Below are 15,170 nucleotides of genomic sequence, written 5' to 3'. Positions count from 1 at the left end.
GGGTCACTCATCCATCTTTCTCCTGCTCCTGTTTTAATGATAGATGCAGTTTCAAGGCCAGTTCATCAAGAGGGAGGGGAGATCTCAGCTCCTCCCCAGCCCCGCCCCTTTCCACCCCCCACCCGCATCCCCTCTCCCGGCACAGCACAGTGGACTTGGAGCCTTGGGGCTGGATGGCAGCACCCACCCCTCAGGTCCAGCTCCCCACTGCCCTCTCACCTGTCACCAGGGCTCCACCACCAATCGGAGCAGCCCTCTCCCAGAGGGTGCCACCCCCACATCTGTTCTCCCTAGAAGACAACCCCTGCCTCCAAACAGGGCCCGCTCAAACCCAGTCTGGTCGTTGTGAAAAAAAAGCTGGATACTGAGAGTCAGCAGCGCCCCCGCTGGCTTCCTTCAGTCTCACCAGTCTCGCTGCTGCAGAGAAAAGTTCTTTTCTCCTGGCTGAATCTGCCAAAGCTGAGACAGGGCATCCTCTACTGAGAGTTGTGACTCGAATCTCTGCCTGCCCCCTCTTTGGCCCCCCAGGGTATCTCCTCTTCCAACACCTCTGAAAGGCAGCCCTCAGCCCGGCCTGGCTCTGGCCCTGGCATTGCCCATCCTTGTCTCCTTCCAGTGCCCTCTTCCCCACCCCTTTCCGTGAATTCCCATCTCAGGCAGGTTCAGAGCCATCCCTCATCAACCCAGTCATATCCAGAGTTCAGAAGATCCCATCAGGATGGGTTTGCAAAAGATCTCAAAAACTGGCCTCCAACGCATTCCTTTTTATATTGACTTAATTTTTGGTGTTTTGCAATTACCTCATACACATCATAACAAATCTGAAAAGGAGAGACAGTCATAAAAAAGAAAAAAAACTCTCATAATCCTATAATCCCACAAAGATTTTGCCCACAGCCTCACTTTATAAGGGAGGAAACAGGCCCAGAGAAGGAAAGTAACTTGCTCAAGGTCACACAGCAAGCAAGATGTTGGAACTAGAAGTCACGTCTCTGGCCACGCTCTGTGTGGTCTCTCTGAAAACTGGTGGTTTTGCATCAGCAGCCTCTTGCCACCTAGGTTTTCGCTGCCCTCTGCCCACACTCTCCTTCTCAACAGAAACCCAGGCCTGTCTCAACTATATTCAGGGACCATTAAAGTCAAGAATGCCGTCACTGATGCTGTGCCTGATGCCCACAGACCTCTGAGACACAGCAGCCCAACTACAGCATCCCCGTGGACAAACCCTCCACCTGCTCCATCCCACCCTGGGGGACATCTATGCCCGTGAGGCACAGAACTCTATCTTCCCAATTCTCTCTGTCAAGAGGCTTGACTGCAATTACCCACCTCCTCAACCCCAGAGAATGCCTGCATACATAAGGAAGAAAGAGGAGAATGCAAAATTACTTGCTGAAAAATGGTTCTCCCTTATAACAGGAGAGACTCAAGGTAGATCTCCAAAAGGACTTTCCAGGTGGGAGAATGATTGCAGAGAACTGCTGTGGGGAAGGTAGGACACCCCACCCTCCTAATCTAGAGCCAGAACAGCTAAAGGCCAAGGGCCACCAGGGCAGAGTAGAGCAAGAGTGACTGGAGGACCCTAGAGGCTGGGGGTGGGGAAGCAGCAAGTTGCTTCTTTCTGGGCCCAGCGCTGCTCTTCAAGTACCAAACAGAGAGGAGAGGGCGTCAAGCTCCCCACTGCCCTTGCTGGAGGAGAGATGGTGGGTCTCCTCCATCCTCCTGGCTACTGCCACTCAGCCCCCAGACTGGGTCAGCTTGGGAGTGAGGGCAGCGGAGAGAAAAAGGAAACAAAACTGAAGCAAGAGACATCCCAGACTCCGCATCTCATCAGAATTCAGCCTCACCCAGTGTGGCCAGGGGTCCCTGTGACTCTCCCACCGTCCCCTTTGGGGCCAGAGCCCAATGCCTTATGGATTCCCTCTCTACTGGGGTCCCTCCAGTGTCCTTCCAGGAGGGAAGGAGAAATCGGGGCATCGGTGTCTGATCCTTCCACCCTCACTCACACACCCTGTGTGTTTAGGAAAGTAGGGGTCCTTGTTCACCTGCCACCGTCCACAGCGCTCCTGGCCTCCCTCGGACACGACCCCCGGCGCCTCTGACATCGCCAGCCTGCCGGTACCTGTCCATGCCCACGCCCGCCCACCTGCCCCCTCGACCCACGACCCTGACCCACCCCCACCAACTCTGGCCAGTCCTACCTGCTCCGGGCTGGGGGCTCAGAGCCCGGGCAGCCTCCCTGAGCACCAGCACGAGGAGCCAGAGCTCGGCCCGCATGGTGGAGGCCAGGACCCGCCCCCGGCCCGCAGCTGTCCCGGTCCGGCTCGGGCGGCGCGGTCCCCCGGGCTGGCTGGCGGAAGGGTGGGCGGCGGAGCGGCAGCGGAGCGCGGGGCAGGCAAGCAGCGAGAGCGGCGGAGCGCCAGCGGGCGGCGAGCGAGCCGAGCGGCCTCCCGGAGCGGGGACCGGGGAGGGGGCGGGGCGGGGGGGGGCGCGGCGCCTCCGGAGCTCGCCCCGAGTCTTCCCCAGCCCTCCCAGCCCTGCCCGAGCGCTCCCCGAGAGCTCCCGCGGCCGCTTCCCAGGCGTGGGGAGGGGGGTAGCGGGAGGAGGAAGGGGACAGGGCGGGGAACCCTCGAGCTGGGAGAACCCGCGAAGAGCATCAGCTACCCCTACACTGCACCTTAGCTTCTGCCTGCCTTCCCCTCCTCCACTCCCTGGGGGAAACCGGTGGAGAGAAGGCTCGAAGGGCCAGATCCCAGGAAGGGACAGTGGGCGCCCCTTCCTCAGACCCTGGGCTCCTACCATGCACCCCCGACCCATTTCCACCAGGCTTCCCGACTTTCTGGGCTGTTCCACAGAGTTGTGTAGGGATCTGATGCCCACCCCCACCCCCGGAGTCTCCCGTTGCAGCAGAGGCCTGAATTCCACGCCCTCTTATGGCTTCTCTCCACTTTATCCCACCCCGCAGACATGGAGATGGAGGGGACCTGGATCATCCCTACTTTGAAATAACCTGGACTTCTTCCCACAACCAGAAAGTAACTGAGGTCACCCTCCTCTTTGGGGACCCCAGACCTCCACAGGGCCCGACTCAGTCAATCTTCAGAGGAGAGCAAGGAAATGTCTCACCCCAACTGCCACCACCTTATAAGCAAGCTCTGGGAATAGATTTTTTTTTTTTTTTACCCTACCAGAACAGAATAAAAATACCCTCAATTTAGGAGATTTAATAGATGGCAGGGAATCAGGTCAGGACCCGGAGGTGCCTCTTCCCTCCTCGACCTACTTCGTGCGAAGGCAAGGAGATCCCGCGCTGGATGGAGGGAGAATGAGGGTGAAGGGGACGCCCTGACATATACAGGCTGGGGCCCTAAAGACTAATCTTTCAGAATCCCAGTTCCTTCTTCCTCAGGACCCAGGGTCCCAGAACCGACCTCCTTTAGCCCCACGTCCCCTAATCACTTACAATGGGACAAGGCTAGGCCTGTCTGTAAGTTCTTCTTGTTGTCTCATTTAAATTGCGGTTTTGCCAACTCTCAGGATCAAAAAGGCTGCTGCTTCCAGCTGCTGTTTCTTGCTGCCCTCTAGTGGCCACGTGACGAGCCGCAACGCGTGTGTTTTGCGGTTTTCCTCGATTTTCCTACGCGGGGCGCGCTATCTCCGACTCCAGCCAGGTAGGTTCACATCTCCTTGCCCCTACCTTCCGAGAGGTCAAGGTGACAGGACCCAGGACGGAATTTCAGCTCCGGCAATGATCTTTTTGAACAGTCCCCTGTCCGGGATGCCCTGCGCGCGGTCTGTTTTAAAAGGTCTCTTAATAAAGGACTCAGGCTGAAACAGCAACTTGGAAATAATTAGAAGCAAATGACGTGTCAAATTTTTTTTTAATGTAAGCTTCTAGAACTTGAGTGTACATCAGAATCACCTGGGGGGGGGGGAGGGCTTATAAAACACAGATTTCTGGGAGCCACCCCCAAGTACCATAGTTCTGAGGCCGAGAATTCATATTTCTTACACGTTCCCAGCTGGTGGTGCTGTTCTCAGTAACACATTTTGAGAACCTCTGCTCTAAATTTGTTTTGCTGTCTCGCCGTTCCTCATCTTGCCCAAAATAGAAGTGGTGAAATAAATGTCAATACAAAATCGTGGAAGTAGAAAGTTGTAAGAAAAGTGGTGGCTGGGAAAATCCGAATTTGGATCCTTAAAAAAGTATACTAGGGGGCACCCGGATTTGAACCGGGGACCTCTTGATCTGCAGTCAAATGCTCTACCACTGAGCTATACCCCCTCTGCTGGTTTCCCGCCTGCGGATGACTTCTTAGTGGTACTCCAGCGCAGGCGCTGTGACTGCGTCCTCAAACGGAAGTGGAATCCAGTATTTTCAAGAGACAGAGAGACTATAAATCTCGAGAGACTACTTATCTGAATGCAGAGTTTGTTTCCTGAAACTCTGAACTAAAGAATTCTAATGATGTAAGAAAAAGCAATTTGGGACTGCGGGAGGTGAAGCCCCTCACTTCCCCTAGATTTCTCACTTCCTGGACCTTCCTTTGGGCCTGGGTCCGCCTTTCCTGCCTTGCTAGAGCGCCCCTAGCGTTTCTCTTGGCGCCCATCTCTCTCCTACACGCTCACAGACACCTCCAGTCCTTCCTATCCCAGCCCAAGCCCGGCCCTTAGAAACTCAGTCTGTCTTCCAACAGACTGAGATCCCGGGCAGCTGAGATCACGGGACACGTAGATCTGCGTGCGGGCGCTCACGCCTCCACCTTACCATCAGGAGCGAGGGCCTTTGTACAGCCCCCAAGAGGCTGAGGGCGTGGCTTGGCAGGACCTGGGGCTCCACCCTGATCGCCGGCAAAAGAGGTCCGCAATGTTGAAGGACCCTTCCCTTTTAGCCTGTAAGGGAACTTCAGGAGGAGCACTGCAGGACTAAGAAGCCGGGGAAGAAAAAACAAACTAGGCCGTAGAGGGGGCACCCGGATTTGAACCGGGGACCTCTTGATCTGCAGTCAAATGCTCTACCACTGAGCTATACCCCCGTGGTAATGGGGAGCTTTGCCAGCTAGGGTGAATTTCTACGGAATAAGGGAATTATTAATTTTTACCTGTTGTGTTCTTTGTAGCTAACCTAATGGAAGGAAGACGGCATCTGAATGGAGACATTTAGACTTCCTAAGTTCTTCCCCCTCATCACTCTTTATGGAAACCACCGGGTTAAGAAATCTTGAGCCCACTGTTTCTGTGTCCAGACTCACAGCGTTGTGCACTTCCTGACTTGCGAAGAGAACATACCCACTGACCTCAGGACCATCCCAGGTTTTCTGGGGGGTAATAGCACTGCTCCCTGTACAGGACAGGCAGCCTGGGTTTCCATCCTGTTTTCAGCTCTACTTTGATAGGACTCCTGGGCTTTTACAACCCCTAAAGTCCCCTACTCCCCTCCTTCCCCTAGGCCCAGGCAGAGCCTAGAGCTCTGAGTGCTGACAAACCTGGTGTTAGTCACCTGGCAGAGGGCTATAGAGCCCAGGGCCCTTGAGGCAGCCCCTTTCCATTTCCTTGGTGGATTTCCCCTGCCAGAGAACTTTGTATGAAACTGAAAGTCAGTTTTGAGGTGGAGCCAAAGGAGCAGGCAGCAATAAAAGGTGAGCAGTTTTCAATGGCATTTATTATACCTTCATAAAATTCCTACTACAGTGTGGGAAAAAAATCACTACAAAAAGACAAGATAAACAAATGCTGTAGGAATCTGGGATATTGGGAGGAGTGGGATTCACACTGGAAGGACACTGGGAGTGAAGGGGTAGCTTAAAGCTCAAAAGCTGTGGTCAGACCCAGCATCTCAGAGGGAACGGTAAGGTGAGGAAGGGGTGGAACCCCCTGCAGTGTGAGGAACTGTCTCTGGCTGGAAGGTCCGGTCCTCCACCCTCTCCCTTTTCAGGTTTTGGCTGTGTCCTCCTTCCCTGGTGGTTCAAGGGTTAAAGTGTCTGCCTGGAATACGGAAGGACTGGGTTCGATCCCTGGGTCAGGAAGATCCCCTGGAGAAGGAAATGGCAACCCACTCCAGTACTCTTGTCTGGAGAATCCCGTGGAGGGAGGAGCCTGGTAGGCTAGTCCATGGAGGTGACTTCACTTTCTTCCTTTCCTTCTCCTGAGCCAGCCCCTTCACCTTTCTGGAATCTCCTTTGACCGAAGCGTACGGGACAAAGATGGCTAAGGGGCCGGAAAGCTGGAGTGGGGGTTAAGGGGTTGGGGTAGAGGTCTAGGAAATAAAGAACAATTCCAGGGGTCTCTTACTCTGCCCTCCATTTTTCCTACAGAGAGGTTGAGGACTAAGGGAGGGGGCTCCACTTCCTGATCCCCAACAGCTTTCCTGGTGTCTTTAAGAAGGATGCCTGCTTCCATGGAGTGAAGGGCAGCTTTTTCTGCTGTCCTGCCTGCAGCAACTCAGGGTGTTCCATCTAGCTCCTCAGTGTGGGGGTTGGGTGGACAGTGGGAATCTCACCATCCATAGATACCCCTGGTCACTAGAGCGTCATAGAAAAATAATAAATAGTCACTTGGGTTTTCTACCCACATAGTCCATGCAAAACCCTCCAAGTTTCTGGTTGGCCTCAGGCTGGGACATCATTTGGCAGTGGCCTGAGACTGCATCCACTGCAGCCCGGCAGGCAGCCTGAGGAAGGAAAGAACGGACGAGGATAAGCATATCCCATGAGGCTGATGGCATTCCCAACCCCCAGCCCCGCCCAGAGCTGACTGCTGGAACGCCCAAATTTATATCCAGTTTTGCATTCAGGTAACAAACATAAATGAACTGTGCAATGGGTATTATGCTAGGGGTTACTGGTGAAAAAATAGACATGCCCTCTAGGGCTTGCAGTCTAGCAGAGGAGATAGATATTAAACAGATGGTCAAACAAATAATTGTATAACTACATACTGTGATAACGTTTAGAAAGGAGATGTACAGAGACCTCTGGATGTTTGGGAGTCAGGGAGGGCTTCTTGGACAAAGAGGCCTGGAGACCCACCTTAGCAATGTCTTTGGGCAAGCCTCCAATACCACCTTTCCACCCACTCCATCATTGGGTCAGTGCCAGGGTGGCTTCAAAAGCCTGGGAAGAGGCTCCATAAGCAAGTTCTTTCATTAGACTGTGAGCAACTCCAAGCAAGAAAGGGGTCTCGGTCATGTCTGTATCACTTGGCACAATGCATGGCACATGAGGGTTACTTAGGAAATGCTGATTGAATTGAACTGAATATGGGTTGGAGACGGGGGTGGGGGGCTCCTCTTGACCCAGGAGTTAGAAGGATATGGCCAGAAATATGTGGTTCCTTGCGCTGGGCTGCCTAAATTCTCCCCTTCTTCAACTGGGCATCCAAGCCCCTAACCCACTGTGACTCCACTTGAGAGGGAAGAGGACAGGGGATTCTCCAGGCCTGATTTAAGGCCCCTTCTGTGTGACCATGACCTAGCTCCTTCACATCCTCAGATGTTTAATTACCAGCTCTCTTCTCAGCAGCCCCTCCCTGGACACATTATCTAAAATTGCAACGTTCTCCCCAACATACATCCAACTTCCCTTTCCTATTGATGATGTTTCCCCTTCACACTTACCACTTTTTAACTTACTGTACATTTTTCTTATTTTTATTGTTCAGTGTCTCTTTCTCCCCTCCTGGAAAGTAAGCTCCGTGAGGGCAGGGATTTCTTTCTGTTTTGTTCACTAATTTTTCTCAGGTGCCTAGAACAGTACCTGGCACAAAGTATAGTTGTTTCTCTGTATCCATGGAGTTCCAGGGTTCCAGGACCCCTGCAGACATCAAAATTCTCAGACATTCAAGCCCCTTGTATAAAGTGGCGTATATTTGCATATAACCTAGTCACTGATTTAAATCAGTACTTTAAATCAACTCTAGATTACTTATAATACCTGATATATTGTAAATGATATATAAAAAGTGGTAAATATAAATGCTATGTAAATCATTGCTAGCACACGATAAATTCAATTTTCACTTTTTGGAATTGTCTGGCTTTTTTTTTTTTTTTCTGAATATTTCCAATCTACATTTGGTTAAATCTGAGGATGTGAAATCCATGGATATGGAGGAACAACTGTAGGTTCCCAGTGAATGTTAATTGAATGATATCATTTATTCTCTACAGAAACACTGGAAGGAAACAGCTTTCTTTACAGATAAGGAAACTCAAGCCCAGAGTCAGTGATTTCTGCCTGGAAGGCTTGTCCCGCAGGTCTTCCCATGGTTGTCTCCTCACTCAGGTCTCAGTTTAGAAGTCACCTCCTAGTAGACAAGGCCCCTAACCACCAGAGCTCTAGCAAACACATTCCTGTCATTCAATTTCACTTTCCTCGTAGCATTTCTCAGTACTGAAAATGTTTGTGTTTGACCGGAGCGTCACGTCTCTCCCCAGTAGAACAAGCCCCTGGAGAACAGAGACACTGTCTCGCTCACTGCTTACCCCCAGGATCGTAACTGTGGGTAGCTGTTCAGCTGTCTTGACCCAGATGCTAAGGGATGCTATGAGTCAGATTCTGACAGGAGAGAGACGAGAGAAGTTTCTGATGCTCAGCTGGTTGGGACAGGCCCTGAAGGTCCAGGTAGGACAGCCACTAACCCTTCCCCGGTGAGGGCACAGCAGCCCTGTATGTGCCACGGGTGGTCTTTGATGGCACTAAGGGTGAGGAACTGGGAGATCTCCACGATGGTCATGGAGTCCCTCATGTCCTGCTTATTGGCAAAGATGAGGATGGAAGCATCTCGTAGAGCCTGTGGAGAGAGGAACCCAGCCCCAGTCAGCCTGCCAGGACCCAGCCTCCCTTCTCACTGCCCCATGAGCCCTCTCTAGCTCTGTTGCTTTCCCAGCAAGACAGCCCCATGCCCAGGTGGGGCAAGTATGGAGGCCCTGCCCAACAGTAACAACCACATGAAACGACACCAACAGTTCATAGAATGCCTCCCAACCAGCTCATAGAATCCTTACAGTGATCCCAGGAGGTAGGAATTGATGACCTTTCCCCACTTATATTGTACTTGGGGAAATTGAGAATTAGAGAAGTGCAGTAACTCGTGTGGGGTCTCACCACAGTGAGTGCCAAGTGAGGTCAGGACTGGCACTTGCAACTCTGAATTCTGTGATCAGTTGCGCTGAAGGCGTTATTGCCCTTCATCTGGAATAATCTTGCCCTGCCCAAGCTGCTAGGATAGAGGTGCTGAGAGACTGGGGCATCAGTAATGATACTCAAGAAGCTGTGTGAGTAGAATGAGGTCACAGCTAGTAGCTAGTGCCCTGGGTCCCAACTGCAGGGAGCTTACCTCATGGGCCAGCATCTTATACAGCTCCTCTCGAGTGGTCAGCAGCCGATCCCGGTCTGTGCTGTCAATCACAAGGATGATGAACTGGCCAGCAGAGGGAAGTTGTGAGTGATGATACACACATTCATTCATCCCATGAATGTGTCTCTTCCCACTTTACTCTGCCTTGATGTGAGCCCCACAGAAAACAAACTGTCCAGTCTCAAGACCTAACTGCCCTAGTCCCATTTGAATTCCCTTTTTATCCGGACCCAGGGTGGACAGAGCACAACTTCTGATTGTGTGCCAGAGGTTATGCCAAGTCCTGGGCATTGTAACTCCACTTGGGTCTCACCACAACCTTGTGGAACTGGAACTGTTACTATCCCCATTTACAAACTAGGAGATTGAAGGTCGGTGACGTGATGTGGCGTATCTTGCCCTCAGCCATACAGCCTAAGAGTGGTAGCGCTGGAGCTTGAAATCAGCTCTCACTCCAGGAATGAAACCACTGGATTCTGTTGCTGCCAGAGTGAGAAAGTAAGGCCCCCAGAGACAAAGAGCTTACCCCATCCGATGCATCAAACAGAAAGCTGCCAGCAAGCAAAAAAAGCTGCCAGGAAGTATTCAAAAATTTTAACAGGCATTGTGCTGCATTAAGTATTCAACACATCTGAATCAGCTCTTGTTTAATTTTTTAATTTTCACAACTCATAAGATCTTTTTTTTTTTTAATTCTTTGGTCAAGTTGCACGGCATGTGGGCTCTTAGTTCCCCAACCAGGGATCAAACCCATACCCACTGCAACAGAAGCACAGAGTTCTTAAACACTGGACCACTAGGGAAGTCCCAGAGAGGTCATTATTGCAGTTTCCATCTCACAGTGGGGGAACCAAGGCTCAGAGAGGTTAAGTGGCTGGCTAATATCACACAGCCCCCCCAGCCCAGGCCACCTCCTCACCTCAGTGTTGTAGTAGTATGTGTTCCAGGTGGAGCGCAGAGACTCCCGTCCTCCTATGTCCCACATGAGGAAGTGGGTCTTTTGCAGAACAATCTCCTCCACGTTGCTACCGATGGTGGGACATGTATGGACCACCTGATTTGTCAGGCTAGGGAGGTAGGAGAGGTCACCAACCATTCAGCCCAGCCCACTGTCAGCTCTGGCCCCCACGTTAAGTCAGGCTGAATCGAACTCAGAGCAACTCAGCCCAGGCTGACAGTCTCTGCTGGGGATGAGGGAATGCAGACAGGAGTGAGATCAAGTCCTGCTTGACTTGGACCCCAGAGAGGGGAGACTCATTAGAACAGTCTCCCCCAACTTTAATATGCAGCTGAGTCTTGCTAAATGGCAGATTCTGATCCGGAGGGTCTGGACTGGGGCCCAACATTTTGCATCTCTGACAAGCTTCCAGCTGATGTCAGTACTGCCAGTCTGTGGACCGCAGTTCGAGCAGCAAGGGATTGAAAAAAAGGAGACAGACATAAGTGAGGGCCTTCAGAGAGGGGCTTTGTTTAAAGTGAGTTAGAAAAAAAAACACATGTTTTTATATGTAGGAAATACCTCTGGAAAACGTGGGACGTAAAACAGGGAGTTAGGGATGAGAGGGAACTTTACTATACTGTACATATATATGCTCATGTTGTTTGAATTTCTCTTTTCTTCTAACTTCTCTTTTCTTCAGGAAAAATTATATTTTTTCAGGGAGAATATTCCTGAGTAAATACTCAGGAAGTTCCAAACAGGAGGGATGGGATCCAGAGAGTGAACATCGGGAAATGCACACGTGCCAGGCTCTGCTAGACCGGGACCTACAGAGTCCAGCCAGACCCAAAGCCGGCCCTCCCTGTTGGGTCTGAAAGTGAGTGAGTGAAGTCGTTCAGTCGTGTCCGACTCTTTGCGACCCCATGGACTGTAGCCTACCAGGCTCTTCCGTCCATGGGATTTTCCAGGCAAGAATACTGGAGTAGGTTGCCATTTCCTTCGCCAGTCTGACAAGGGACTGAAAGGGGGAGAAAAATGAAGACACAAGGCTGGAGTGCCGGAGTTAACAGAGATCTGACGCTGCTGCTGCTGCTGCTAAGTCGCTTCAGTCGTGTCCGACTCTGTGCGACCCCAGAGATGGCAGCCCACCAGGCTCTTCTGTCCCTGGGATTCTCCAGGCAAGAACACCGGAGTGTTGCCATTTCCTTCTCCAGTGCATGAGAGTGAAAAGTGAAAGTGAAGTTGCTCAGTCGTGTCCGACTTCGCGATCCCATGGACTGCAGCCCACCAGGCTCCTCCATCCGTGGGATTTTCCAAGTAAGAATACTGGAGTGGGGTGCCATTGCCTTTTCCGCTAGGGGGAGCGAAGCAGGAGATCATCGGTCAGGTTTGGACAGCTTTAAGCTCACAACCGGCTTTGGCAGGGACCGCGGGTAGATGGCGGGGAGCAGTGGGTTGCTCATACCGAGCAGGATTCGAATGCCTGACCGAGAAGCCACTGAACTGAGGGGCCCCTGTACCAGGAAGGTCACACTAGCCTTCCGCCTGTTTGTTCTCCCGGCTACAAGAGACCCAAGAAAGGGCTCCGGTGATTGGTCCAAATGCCTGTCAGTCTAGTAGGAAGGCCAGCCCCCTCCGTATCCGAGAGTCACTTACAACTGGTAGAGAATGGTGGTCTTCCCTGCATTGTCCAGTCCCACGATGATAACCTTGTGCTCTGGAGGCATCCGGGGGAAGGGCAAGGTCAGGGCCAAACCCGATGACCAAGGGATTGTGTGCCCCACCAGGCCTCCCAGGAAGGAGACAAGTGTTCCCGGCAGGCTGGGGGACCTCGGCCCACGGTACTACTTCTGCTCCCGCGCCCCCTCCCCCCACAAGAAACTAACAGGACAGGTTTCTTTCCCACCGGGACGGGACCCCTGAGCCACCTCGGGACAGCGGAAATGAGAGCTGAGCCCTACTGTCCCCTCTCCACATTTCCAGAAAAATGATTGTGCAAAAGGTCCGGGGAGCTCAGGGCTTCTTGTTAAGAGAAGGGGTCTGAAGAAAGAGCTGAGCGTGAAGTCACGACCGTAGGAAACCGGCGACGGCGTTTAGCCCGAGGAAGGAGGCTCGCCGGGCCGGGCGCCCGGGAATGCACCGAAGCGCGCCACCGACGAGGAGTGGGCGGGGATGGGGCAGGGGAGACTTCCGAGCAGCCCCCACGCAGGATTCTTTGAGCCTGAGATGCCCCATCGCATCTTCCCAGACCACCCCACAGGTTGAGGGGGAGGAGAGGGGGCGGGTAGCAGGTGGGAGCTGGGTCAAAGTGGTCACTTGGATGACTTATGTGCCTCTTACCCCGTTCCCCGAAGATACTCATCAGCTTGGCCATCAGTTGTCCCATGGCACGTCCCGAGTCAGACGGGGCTAAGACTCGGGGGCTCTTCGGGGGCCCAGGTCGAGCCCAGGTGCTTGGAGCCCCGCCCCCTGGGAAAGGCTCTCACAAGCTTTGCCTATGAGGTCTCCGAAGCCGCGCCAGTCTGTCCCCTAAGGGACCTGGGAATCCCCTGGGACGCTGGCCCCAAGAGGGCACCATGGACCTCACAGGGACAATGAGCTACCTGTCCAGAGCCCTGGAGGTGCAAGGAAAACGGGGTCCAGAATTTACATCTTCCCCCTTACCCTGAGGAAACCCCTGAGTTCTCTGGGTGGGCTAGTCTCCCCTGCAAATCAGGAGACCTAGCACAGGGGCCCACACTAGATGCCAGCTCTCGCTTCTCCAAGTACCGTGTCTGGGGTACTCAAAACAAGCAAAACCCTAAGCTACCCACCTTCTGTACCTACTAGCTGTGTGAGCAGAGAGGGCTCATGGATCCCCTCTGAGCTGGGAGAATGTTCCACCCCTCAACAGGTCTCCAGCTGTGTCATCAGTGTGGGCCTTTAGGCCTCCTTTGGGTGAGCTTCCTTAGGGAGGGCTGGGTGTCCTCTCGTTCTGCAGGCTCCTTGGTGATGAACAACTCTTAGGAGTAAAGCAGTGCTGCTCCCATGATTTGCTGGCAAACCACCTGCTTGAACATAGCTTTCTGATTCCCAAGAGTGGGCATCTGAAGATAGGGATGGAGCAAAGAGAGAGCCTTCAGCCAGGAAAAGACCCTACAAAGGGGTCCAGGATCCTGAGACCCAGCGAAGGAGAGCCCAGGCCAAGAGAGAACCAGGCTGGAGGAGACAGAGGAAGGGGGAAACTGCTTGTTGTTGTTTGTGTGTGAATTTCCTTCTTTGCATAAACTGGGGGAAACCAGAAGACAAAAGGAGATGTGAAGAAAGCAAACCAACATCAGGTGGAGGGGGCAGTTAAGAGAGACCCATCACCACACAAGAGACTCAGCTTCCTCCAGCCCACTGCCACTGCCCACCTACAGCCCATCAGTGCTCCTCTCCCCCAAGAGAACAACTTTTTAACTGGTCTCCCTGCCTTCCCTTTACCTAGAGCATCTGCCTCACAGCCCTATTAACCTTTCTCAAGCACAGCTCAGAGTCTGTTACTCCACAGCTCATAAACCTTCCATGGCTCCCTGTTGCCCACTGGATTCAGATCCATCTCCTCACCTGACATTGAAGAACCCCCAAGAACAACGTCCCACCTGCCTTTGCGGGTTATCCCCCATGCTCTGCATCCATGGTTCTTGCCCACACATGCCCAGCTATGATTTTGCTTCTGCGTTTCCTCCATCTGAGCGCCTTTCACCTTCTCAGAAAGGTGGGTTCCTAAATCCCTTCAAGTGCCCACTACATAAGCCACCTACTTCCCAAGCCCTGGCCTGGTTCTCCAGTCAAATGGGGCTTCCTTTCTACACTGAGATGATGACTGGTCTGTCTGCTTTCTCCAATCAACTGTGAGTCCTAGAGGGCTGGGTTATGTCTCTCTCACCTGTGTATTCCCCACCACCTACTCCCCATCAGCCCAGAGCCTGGTGCACAGTGGGGATGTGTTGCTTTTGGACTGAAGGGCTATAAGCTAAGTTACAGCCTGAGAAATTGTGTTTGGAGTATTAAAAAAGGAGTATGAACAGAAGTTGAAGAGGACTGAAGAAGGCTGGGTAGCTTGTGGAGAGAAGAGGGAAAAGTTCACTAAATACAGAATTTTCATCCCACCCAGAGTGGTGCCCAGAGTTAGATGCAAGGAGAATTGACTACCAGAACCCATCTAGGCTGATTCCATTTCTGCGCTAGTTAAAAATGGGCTGGGTTGCGCTGGGGTGGGGTAGGGTGGAGGCTCAGAAATGTGCTAGGGGAAGCAGCAATATTTAAAGCATTTTTACCATCTGTTTCCTGGGGGGGTTGGAGGGTGGGAAGAGGGAAGGAACCTCTTAGTGCACCCTGCCCCCACCATCAATTGCAGAATTGAAAGTGACTGTTTCTGCTCACTGGAGCACGTTCAGTAAACAGACATGAGCTGCCTCTGCTGTGAGGCCCAGAGGTAGGCTCTTCAGGGGGGACTCATTCATTTATTCATTCATTTGACAAATGTGAGTCAGGAATTAGAAACATGCCAAGCAGACAAAACAGGCCTGTCCGGGTCTTATGAAGCTTGCCATCTAGTTAGGGAGACAAATATATGCAACAACAACAAAAAAACTAAAAAAGAGAAAGTGGGGGAAAGACCTGATTTAGAGGGGAGCTATTCTTGCCTGGAGAATCTCAGGGACGGGGGAGCCTGGTGGGCTGCCGTCTGTGGGGTCGCACAGAGTCAGACACAACTGAAGTGACTCAGCAGCAGTAGTAGCAAGGCACACTTGTCTGCTGATGTGATTACTGGGGCTGAGATGAGATTTTTCTTGAGGTTACTGAGCTGGAAACCAACCCATCTTCTGCCCTGCTCCCAGGTCCTGGT

At 52.5% G+C, this 15,170-nt stretch overlaps 2 protein-coding genes and 2 non-coding genes across 4 annotated transcripts in view; all 4 read right to left on the bottom strand.

The window, feature by feature from the left end:
* PLXDC1 (plexin domain containing 1) overlaps positions 1 to 2,362 on the bottom strand; it is a 63,566-nt gene extending 61,204 nt beyond the window's left edge. The window contains exon 1 of the mRNA XM_040245509.1: positions 2,202 to 2,362. Within this exon, the coding sequence (XP_040101443.1) occupies positions 2,202 to 2,277 (76 nt within the window). The 5' untranslated portion in view covers positions 2,278 to 2,362. The remainder of the gene's footprint in view (positions 1 to 2,201) is intronic.
* A 1,851-nt stretch (positions 2,363 to 4,213) lies between these two features.
* TRNAC-GCA lies at positions 4,214 to 4,285 on the bottom strand. The gene has a single exon. It is a non-coding gene; the product is annotated as a tRNA-Cys (tRNA).
* Positions 4,286 to 4,964: 679 nt separating this feature from the next.
* On the bottom strand, positions 4,965 to 5,036 carry TRNAC-GCA. The gene has a single exon. It is a non-coding gene; the product is annotated as a tRNA-Cys (tRNA).
* A 1,049-nt stretch (positions 5,037 to 6,085) lies between these two features.
* Positions 6,086 to 14,776, bottom strand: ARL5C (ADP ribosylation factor like GTPase 5C). The gene is made up of 6 exons (XM_040245508.1): positions 12,638 to 14,776; positions 11,954 to 12,014; positions 10,277 to 10,424; positions 9,337 to 9,420; positions 8,639 to 8,790; positions 6,086 to 6,670 (listed from the first exon to the last, which is right to left on the bottom strand). Exons 1-6 carry the CDS (start codon positions 12,681 to 12,683, stop codon positions 6,622 to 6,624), a joined length of 540 nt encoding a protein of 179 aa, XP_040101442.1. The 5' UTR covers positions 12,684 to 14,776; the 3' UTR covers positions 6,086 to 6,621.
* Between the last annotated feature and the right edge of the window lie 394 nt (positions 14,777 to 15,170).

Source organism: Oryx dammah, unplaced genomic scaffold (genome assembly GCF_014754425.2).
Source record: "Oryx dammah isolate SB20612 unplaced genomic scaffold, SCBI_Odam_1.1 HiC_scaffold_8, whole genome shotgun sequence".
In the NCBI taxonomy this organism is placed as follows: domain Eukaryota; kingdom Metazoa; phylum Chordata; class Mammalia; order Artiodactyla; family Bovidae; genus Oryx; species Oryx dammah.
This window is presented reverse-complemented; position numbering and strand designations above follow the sequence as displayed.